At 35.6% G+C, this 10,245-nt stretch overlaps 1 protein-coding gene across 2 annotated transcripts in view; it reads right to left on the bottom strand.

Annotated features, from left to right (window-relative positions):
* Positions 1-2,310: 2,310 nt before the first annotated feature.
* Positions 2,311-10,245, bottom strand: part of Arhgap20 (Rho GTPase activating protein 20) — a 109,104-nt gene continuing 101,169 nt past the window's right edge. For both annotated transcript variants that reach the window (XM_015489910.2, XM_048796040.1), the window contains 3 exons: positions 7,970-8,159; positions 6,738-6,852; positions 2,311-5,629 (listed from right to left, as the gene is read on the bottom strand). In XM_015489910.2, coding sequence (XP_015345396.1) covers positions 3,789-5,629; positions 6,738-6,852; positions 7,970-8,159 — 2,146 coding nt within the window. In that variant the 3' untranslated portion in view covers positions 2,311-3,788. The remainder of the gene's footprint in view (positions 5,630-6,737; positions 6,853-7,969; positions 8,160-10,245) is intronic.

The raw sequence follows: 10,245 nt of genomic DNA, 5'->3' as shown, positions 1-10,245 counted from the left end.
AAATAAACTTTTCCTACCCTATAGTTGTTCTGGGCAGATCCTTTTGTCACAGTGGTGAAAAAGCTGACCAAGACAGTCTAGAATAGCATGTAGCAATAAAAACTTAATTGCCTGAATAGCATTTTTACATTTTAACACTTGTTTTCCCTTACCATTATCTTTCAATTTTTTTTTTTTTGGAGCCCCCTGTGATTCAGTTTCTTGTTTGTATTAGCTCATCTAAAATTTTCCTTCTACTCATTTACAGTGCCACCAACCATTAAGCTTCTCTGTATTCATGCATTTTAATGACTTTCTGCTAACCATTCATCCCATTTTGGGCAAAGGTATTAAATATTTTTATTCCTGAAAATTTTAGGCATTAACAATAGTAGTTACTGTGAGCTGCAGAGAAAGGGGTATTTCTTGATAGCATCCATTTTATTTGCTCATGCTATTTCATACTTTCAGCCAGTTCATTCACTTCTTATCAAGAGGTCACAAGTTCTAAATTTGATTCCAAGTTATTACAATGTAAAATCAAGCCTAAATGAAAACAATTACCATTTAAATCCTTATGTCTATAAACCTGCATCTTATAAAATGTAAGATTAAACTACAGAAGATATATTTTCTTTGCCTTGATGACAATGTTAGGAAACACTTTGAACTGTGTGAAAATATATTTTTTTCTTTGCTGTACAATGAGAACAAATTAAAGGATAGTCATTTAATACCATTGAGACACATATATATGTATGTGTGTGTACACACACACACACACTCAACCCCCTTCAGGGGGATTTTAAAGATAAACTTTCCAAATTACACCTCCAAGCCTTCTACCAATTCTGCCATAACCTCTGACATTATGCAAAACTGAAGCTCAAGGAGTTCATTGTATTAAAAAAAAAAAGTTGGGCTGGAGTTGTGGCTCAGTGGTAGAGTACTTGCCTAGAATGTGTGAGGCACTGGGTTCAATCCTCAGTGCCACATAAAAATAAATAAAGGTATTGTGTCCATCTAAAAAACTAAAAACATTTAAAAACAATTAAAAATATATATTGAAAAAATTAGAAAGCAACTGGATGCAATGTTTAACGGTAACTCAGAAGCCGAACAGGATTAACTAAGGGCAGGCAACATGGAACTCATGAGCACTCTTCATTTCAGCAGGAAATCTTCATAACTAGAATAGATATTAAAGGAAGTGAACATTTTACCCAACTTTATTATTCAGGGAATAGAACTTGTTTACTAACAGTATCTTGGTAATGAATTTTTCTTTGCATTAAAATAGGCCGTTTTCAAAATACAACCTGGTAGGAAAATAGAAGTTAAACACTTCCCAGCAGATTTGATGAAGATATGTTTAAAAGTTTTTCGACAGAAAAAATAAGTCATTGGGTAAAGGATATATTACATCCTTTTGATTCAATGTTATGTCACACAAAGTATAAAAACATAAAAAAGGTAACTTCTAAATCTACTGAAAACAATGAGTTTAAGTCTTTTTAAAGGCAAAATTCTTATTTCTTTAAAATTTAGGTATAAATTAGTATCAGTATATGTACATATTGCCCAAACATAAATATTTACACTTCTGAAAGTGGAATTGTGGTCCTTGCTACCAAGTTAGAGCACATAATTTTCTGAACTAAGGTAATATACTTTTTTTGAATTCCCTTGAAATGAATTAAATTTGTACAAATGAGACTTCAATGAGTTTGAAGAAGGCAAACATACAGCACTCATGAAAAACCGGTCATATTTAACACATTAACCTGAAGAGCACTAATGTCATGGTGTGTCTAAGGTCAACTGGGTACTCTGGTTGAAATGATTCACACTTAGACCATTAGAAGGTCTCACACAGTCAATTAAATTGAACTGATGATTCTTTGATAGATAACTTCTAAAACTACTAAAAACTAGGAGTTGAGTCTTTTTAAAGGCAAAATTACCTTATTTCTATAAAATTTAGGTATAAATTAGTATCAGTGTATGTACATATCGCCCAAACATAACTATTCACACTTCTGAAAGTGGAATTGTGGTCCTCACTACCAAGTTAGAGCACCTGATAGGATATGTCATTCCTGGGGTGCAATAAAAATAACTCCTGATAAAAATGCAGATTCTGCATCTAAAACATGACTCATTTGGTAAATAAGATTTTAAAAATATAAAAGAGAAAAAACCCTACTCTAAACGCTCAAAGATCAAATCAGCATTAACTGTATCCCAAGAAATTTCACTGTGAGGCAGAGATAAAGTTCATAGACTAAAACAACTCCCCAATGTCAATATTTCTCTGATGGGACTGTGAACTCTGTAGAATGGCATTTTATTTAACAGACAGCATGGAATTCATACATATCCATTATCAGTGCCTTGAAAATCAAACAACTTTAAAAGTTAGCAGCAGTTTCTGCAAGTACAAAAATACACATTTATTACATAACGTGGTAATAAAATTTGTCAAGATATATTATACAAACTCAAAGCATTTTAAAGCATCAGTCTAATATATTACAGATTGATGAAGTATAATAAAATGACATGTAACCTGCTTCAAATCATATAATACTTTACAGCAATATTAACAGACTATTCACATTAAGTATCTAAGGGAGCAGAGTGGGAATAGTCATTAAAGAACCTTAGCAACTATTTTCTTCTATGCTTCAAATTAGGTGGGTAATTTTTCTATTTGTCAATATGAAAGAAAAAAGGCTATAACTATTATTTTTGGTAAGTACAGAAGTAAGTTATTCCAGAAAGACACTCTAAAAGCTTCATTCACATCTTGCAATTCTGCCAGTAGTATGCCTAAGGGTAAGGGGAGTCCCTGCTGACTTAATATATTAATTATACCATAAAAGATGCATATGGACATATAGTATTAATATGGGAGTGGTTGGTTATAAGGTGAAATCTACTTCACACATCTGTGACTGAGATGGCCAGTGTCATAAGCTCTTTGGACCTACAGGTGCTACCTCTAAGGGACATGACCCTGTTTGCCCTAATCATTTTAATCATATCCTTTCCCCCACACCATGTTCTTGTCTCTTGACTCATGGTTTATAGATCTCTATTTCATATTATATCCATAGACCTTTCTTCTCTTTCTTTAAAGGTTATAACGGTTACATCCCCTCACCTGGAAATAAATTATCAGGCCTCCCTAACCAATTTGGAGGCATATCACTAAAAAGAGATGTGCATCTTCCTTCATTCTAACTATTCATCTATAAGAAGTTGCTTAGAACCAACAGGTTTGGATTTAGGGAAAGGTTTTACATGATTTCCTCCATTACCATACATGCTTTTCTTCTTAATGCTTTGATTAGTGGTCTTTTTTCTTGCCTACTTATTTAAAAACATTCCACAGAAAGTGGATGGTTTCTTTATACCATTCCCTTTTCTCTCTGTCTCTGATTCTTCAATTTATGATATTTTGGTCTTCTCAGAACACTGATCTCAGACTTGTTGACACAGGTAGGCTTCTACAGAGGGCACTTTCTCTAGCCCTGTGCATGCATCTCTTAAAATCTCATGACAGGATCAATCCCACGTTTTAAAAAGGAAAAACCTCCAAAATATTAGATGCTGAAAATTTTAGTATACAGTTTTTGACAAGTTGTCTCAATAGAAAGAAGTGTTTTGTTGTCCTAAGTATTAGCAATGATTATCCTTATATTACCTATCCCAGATATTTTATAAAAAGAGGTCATAATAATTACTGTCTTTATGTTATTATTAGCTAAGTTTCTGTTCTTGCAGACATCAGACTCTTACTGTGGCTATATGTCTTTGGTTAAATGTCTGTCCCCATCATCACACACCACTACAGGCCCTGCATCTGGGCTGTCCACATCTTCCACAGTTACAGAGTTGGTTGAGGCCCTTCCCCAAGCCATGGGACCAGCAGAAGAGTGCCCTCCCTTCTCTCCTCTCTCGTGGGACTTTGTACAAAGCTTGAGTTTGCTTTCCACTAGGCTGAATGGAGAGCCACAGAGTTTCTCTGAATCCTGACAGGGATAAGAACTATACCATTGGGCTGTCTGCATAGCTCCAAATCCTTCAGCTACCTGGAAGGGTATGTCTTTCTGTCTTTCTTGCAGTGAGTTGGCATGAGAAGCATGAGGAGGTAACTCCAAGGGTCCTTTTAGGGAACAGATTTTCTTTTCCTCTGGTCTGGCTGCCTTTACTTTCTTTTTGAGAGACCAGTTTTTCAAACTGGCCACACCATTTCTCAACCATGTGCTGGGATGAAGAGTTACAGAATGCATTTGTGAATGCCACTCTACAGTATTGTCCTTTTTTGTATAAGCTGGTTGATTGCTGGCCTGCCCTGTTGAGGGACCAGGCATTCCAGAAATGAAGCTAGAACTACTAAAGTCAGAAGAAAGCTCTTCTTGCTTTCTTTGAGCCTGAAAAGTGCAATCTATTGGAGAGGAAGTTTCAGTGGGCGTGAACACAGACTGTTCAGAAATTTGAGAAAAAGCACTGTCCTGGGAGCTTACTGAAGAGCCAGATGGGGAAGTGCCTGGCGAAGATAAGCTGGAATAGCTGGCTCGGGGGCCAAGGTTTAGTCTAGGGGGTAAAACCTTCTCAGTGCTTTGGTTTGTGGAACTGCTCTTGCCCACCTCAATCCCCATGACTAAACTCTGATTGATAAGCTTTTGCCCCTCCATTTGCAAAGACTTATGCCGTTTGAGATAATCCTCCTCTCCATGCAAGAGACCAGCTTCACAGCTGGTTTTATGTTGTTTCTTTGAATAAATCCCTCGGAGATAGGTCAGTTTGCAGTTCTGGTCATCTATGTTAGGCTCTGAGCAGCGCCGATGTGTCCTTGAACTCTTGGGGGCATCTGCTGTGTGTGGTGGGGAGTATCCAGATGAATCTGGATCAAAGGTTTGGTTCCTGGAATGATCCCGGGAGGGTATATGACTATAAGATGCCACAGAAATGGCCATGGGCTTAGACTTAGTGAAAAGTTTCACATGATTTCCTTCATTACCAGAGAAGCTTTTCTTCTTAATGTTCTGATTTGTGGCATTCTTCTCATTGACATCAGCGCCTGTTACTGAACATGTCCTACCCTCTCCCTGGAGAGACTGATTCTGCTTCAGACAGTCCTCATCTTTTTGAGAAAGGATTACATCACAGCTGGACTTGCGTAGCTTTTTCTGGTAAAACTCCCTGAGATAGGAAAGCTTTGAGTCTAGGTAGTCAATGCTTGGTTCTGAACAGCGGCGGTGTCGCCGCAGGATTTTTGGAGCATCTGTTGTAGTTGTGGACAGGTAGCTGGGTAAACAAGTGCCAGATGGGGCCCTGGCATGTTCCCCCAGTGCAGCCTTTCTATACATTCCTGAAATGTTCACCGGCTTTGTCTCAAGAGGCTGCTTCATTTGAATGTCTTCATCTTTAGAATGGTCTAAGTCAAAATCACTCAAGGTTAAAAGACCTTCCACCTCAGGCTGATCAAGGTCATAGTCACTTAGGGTTAAGACAGAGTCCATACTTCTGCTACCCTGACCAAGTTTCTTTACCAAATCACTACATGGAGCATCAACATCCTCATTTAATTCATTTTCCAAGCTGTCATAGGAGGAGTCATTCAGTTGGAAGCAAGAGATATCTGTCAAAAAAAGCAAACTATAATCAACAAATTTATTTACCACAAATATAGCCCATGCTGCCATCAAACTATGCTTAGATTAATGTTCTTTACATGTAGTGTTCAAATTCCTACTCTCAAGAAGGAAAAAGGATGTTTTGCAGTCTTCCCAACTGCTAGTGCAGAAGAAATAAAAACCTGTTTGGTATACTAGATTTATCTCAGTTACTAATGAAATGGAATTTCAACAAACTAAGACCAAAAATGTTGAAAAATAGGAAGGAATTAATGGCAGGTATACTTATATTTGAATAAGACTATCTTCTAACATAGATTGCTGGTGATTACACGTAATTAACTCTAGTCTTGAGGACATCATTAATTAACCCTACCACTTTCTCTTTTTCAAAGTTCTTTAAAGTTAAGTTCATTACCTTACTTAATCTTTACAACAACCATAGACATTATTATCCACATTTAGATATTGTTATCTACATTTTATAAATGAAGGTATTGATGTGTGGAGGCACAGAAAAACTGGCCAAAGATATATAAGAATTCATACTTTAGAGATTATATACCTTTGAATTAAGATTCCCCCAATGATCTAGTTGTTTTCAAATAGTTTCATAGAACAAAGAATAGCACCTCAGGGTCTACTAGAAGGAAGAAAAAACTCAGGCCTGGCTCTGGGCCTTCTATTCCAGTTTCAATCACTGTAGTCTATATATATATATATAAAATACACACACACACACACATATAAATTATACTCACATATATAAAATCTGTGTGTGTGTGTGTATACACAAACACATACACACACACACACAGGTATATGTGTATGCATAAGAATGTGTTAGGTTTCCTCAAAGTTTTATTTAAAATAAAGCCTTCAACCATCATGGCACAGCACGCAACTCACTTCCTGAATTTCTTAACCCCAACATGCTGTTAACATACCCTGACCTACTAGCAGGCCTTCTAAAGAAGGAAAGAGAGCCCAGGGCCTTACTGATCTAGGTCAGAGGCTCCCTTCATTCTCAGAGCATCAGGACAACCACTGTCCTAGCATCTTCACAGACATCTGTCTAGTTCTTACATAAACCAATCCACTTCCTCACAATACCTGGGACATTCTCTCTAGTGTCACATCTCACTGAAACTTCTCCCAGGAGGGAAGTGATTTCTTCTCCAAATATCCTACAGCAATTTTCAATCAGAAATTGTATAAGCAGGGAAACCTAAACAAAAAAGGACAAAATTAAAGTGCCACTTTTCATGTCATATGTTTATAAATGTTCATATATGAATCCTGATTTTTTTAAAATAAGAAAATGCAAAAATTCTGAGAAATTCCTTTTTTTAAAAGTATATAAAAGCATACTACTTGTATATTTTAAAAGTTTCTCCTAAAAATCTATAATACTTTCAAGAGTAGTATGGACACAGAAACTAATTTTAGTGCACTAGTTAAAATTATTATTTTTGGTTTTGGTTTAATGATAACCCTTAATACCAGTAGCTCCTTCTTCAAAATGAGGGTAATTTCAAGTATTCTCTATAGGGCATTTGGGAGTAGAGAAATATATATTGCTATTAAACTTCATAAAATACAAAGAGATAAAGATTTATAAAAGTATTTCTTGAGAGCAGGTTTGTTATAAGTTTGGGAGGAGAGTTCATGAAGGAGAGAACTTGAGAGAAAACTTATGGTTTTACTATCTAGTCTATATCCATGTACTGTCTTGTATTATACTCCCTAACTGGAGGCACTTTGGGGAAGAGGAAAGAGTTACTACTGAACTTTGTGCCTCCCCTGAGACGTATCAGAACCTTTCTGTATTTCCTTATCCTAAGAGCTAAGGCCAAGGGGCAGGAGAAATGTTGGGAGCAAAGGGAACTGATATTTCCAAACCGCTTATTAATAACTAGGCATTACAGGGGTATGATTTCTAGCAACTATTATGTCATCACCACCTCCTTATTTTAGATGAGGATGTTGTATATTTGGTAAGAGGTGGGTCTGAAAATTGAACTCTGGCTTGTCTTACTCCAAAGTCCTTATTTATTTTTTAAACAACTGCTTTCTTATCATCCTGTGGTTTCAGTTAGTTCTACTGGTTAGCTTCCTTAAAGGGAAAAGAGAAATAACCGCTATAACTTTTCTGCTTACATCACCTTCCTATAGTCTATCAGAATAGGAAAGAACACTCCATAGTCAGTAACTGAAACTTATAACTCAAATTTCAGTGTAACTATATACATAAGCTATTTTAAAAATTGTCTTTCAGAGTACATTTTCAAAATGGGGACACAGTCCCCAGTCCCTTAAGGCATAAAAATGAAAAATTTAATTACCTTTTTTGTAAATTCACTTTCTAGTTCTGCGCTGGAGGAAGTAGGAGGCCAAAGAATGCTTGGAGCTACACATACTGCTAAATTAAATGCAGTCATCTGATTGGATGAGGAATGTTGCTCAATGTTACGTAATACCCCAAACAGATACTTTAGGAGAACAACATTGGCTCTTGGAAGCTGGTCTAGTAGCCTAAAGACAGAAAAGAAATACACTTTTTAAGCAAGATGTTTTATTAAAAATCCTATAATAAAGACAAGGCAACCCTTATTTTTTATGGGGAACCATGAAAATCAAAAGGGATTTTCCAGAGTTTCAGTCATGTGGGTACTATGCAAAGAAAGTACAGAAAAAGGGAGAAAATAAGCACTGGAAATTTTTTTGTTTATATATTATCTTTATAATTTAATGAAAAACTGTAGAAAAATGTCTCAGAAAAATGCTGCCTGAAATATTTCCCCTGAAACTAGTACAATGTGTTTTAACTTAGGTAAATATTGCAACATTTCAAAAATATTCTCACAAAAAGCTTTTTGATAATGTGCTTCATTATTTTCAAGTAGCAACACAGGAATGCTTTCTGTTGGTGAGAACCCCAAATTAATCCAGTAGGACTTCTAGGTCTGAGAGCCCGGGCCCTGTTCTAGTTGCTTCCAAGGTCAGTTTTCTTCTACATCTGTTATTGGTATTACTCTCACATATAAGCCAAGCTTATATTGGTGTATTTTCTATTGTTCCCATTTTAAGGACTTTTAAGTGATCATTCACTGAAAATTATTTTTACTACCAGTGTGAGTGTGCATATGTATGATATACATGCCGATATTCACGACTCTTTTTTTCTATAAGAACCTGAAAACTTGAAGAAGGTAGTCTAATTACTACTGTACAAATAACAAAGGCCTTTCTTCAGCACAGAGGACTGACAAAGAGCAAGGTGATAGGGATGTTATGAAAGACTCTGAGATAGATCAGAAGATAGGGTGTAAATCAAACATCTAGCATATGATTTTGGGTTACCTGATTTTATAAGGGCCTTTGAGCTATTTTACAAAACTCTTTAAATTGAAGATAACTGACAACAGTTACCTAGTACTTGTTTATAGAATAAAATCCTGTCTGGTGGAGAAAAAGATTGACTTATCTTCATCACTGCCCTGGTAGAAAAAGCCAGATTTGTATGTCTCTGTAAATTCATTTCAGTATTTCTGATCCAACTGTTATTAAGTTTTGGTACTTTGAAATCTTCTTTGAACTGGATGTAACATCTTAATGATTCCTTCATTAATAATTTAAATAAAATATTTCACAGGTTTATTTTATATTTGCACTAGTGTTATGATTTTATCTTTTTTAAAAAATAAACATCATTTATCAATTTGTAGAACATAATGTTTTGGACAAAGTATAAAATTTGAAGCTTACTATATATTATTGGTTCACACCAAACTATAATGAAAATGGATGCAGCATTTTGTTATGGCTTTTGTTTCTGGTGTCTTCAATAACTATACAACATTATACTGTTAAAAGATCTTAATAGTAACATGTAATTGAAAGTTGTTCTAGATAAAACTAAATATACAAATAAATGATTAGGATTCAAGAATTTTCACAGTACTGGCATATTGCTTTTGTTAGTGGACACTTCCTTCCTGTTTTCGTATAATGTAGGACATGTGGGTAGAAATGCAGTAGAGAATTCTACTGGAAATCTCTGTGTATGAGAATAGAAGTGCGTTCTTTGTGATCAGACTGTGACTTGGCTACTCCCTTTTTTCCACGGTACTTCTTAAGGAGTCAACTGCCCTCCAAATACATTTTTATAGCACTGATTAAACTGTATTGTTGTTGTTATTCTCAGTTTACCTCTATACTCTACCAGTCTGTGATTACCTACAGAGGAAACAAATCATTTTATCTGCATGACTCCAGTTACTGAATTTAATGTATGTGGAGTTTTCTGATTAGTTAAATAAGTTCCCAGATTCAGATCATAAATTACATACTGGACATACAATACTAATTAGTAGAATAATGAATTTTAGCTCCTATCAGATTCAGATATATAGAAGGTATATAATGTTCAAGTATTCCATGTTAATAAGATTAGGGAGAAAGAAACAGCCACAACAGATTGAACCCAGGGGCATTTTACCACTGAATTATATCCCAAGTTGTTTGTTTGTGTGTGTGTGTGTGTGTGTGTGTGTGTGTGTGTGTGTGTGTGTGTGTGTGTGTGTGAGGCATGCTGGAATTGCTAATGGCAGGAGTTGAA

The sequence above is a fragment of the Marmota marmota genome, unplaced genomic scaffold (genome assembly GCF_001458135.2).
Source record: "Marmota marmota marmota unplaced genomic scaffold, marMar, whole genome shotgun sequence".
Taxonomy (NCBI): domain Eukaryota; kingdom Metazoa; phylum Chordata; class Mammalia; order Rodentia; family Sciuridae; genus Marmota; species Marmota marmota.
Note: the sequence above shows the minus strand (reverse complement) of the source record. Positions and strands in the feature narration are given on the sequence as shown.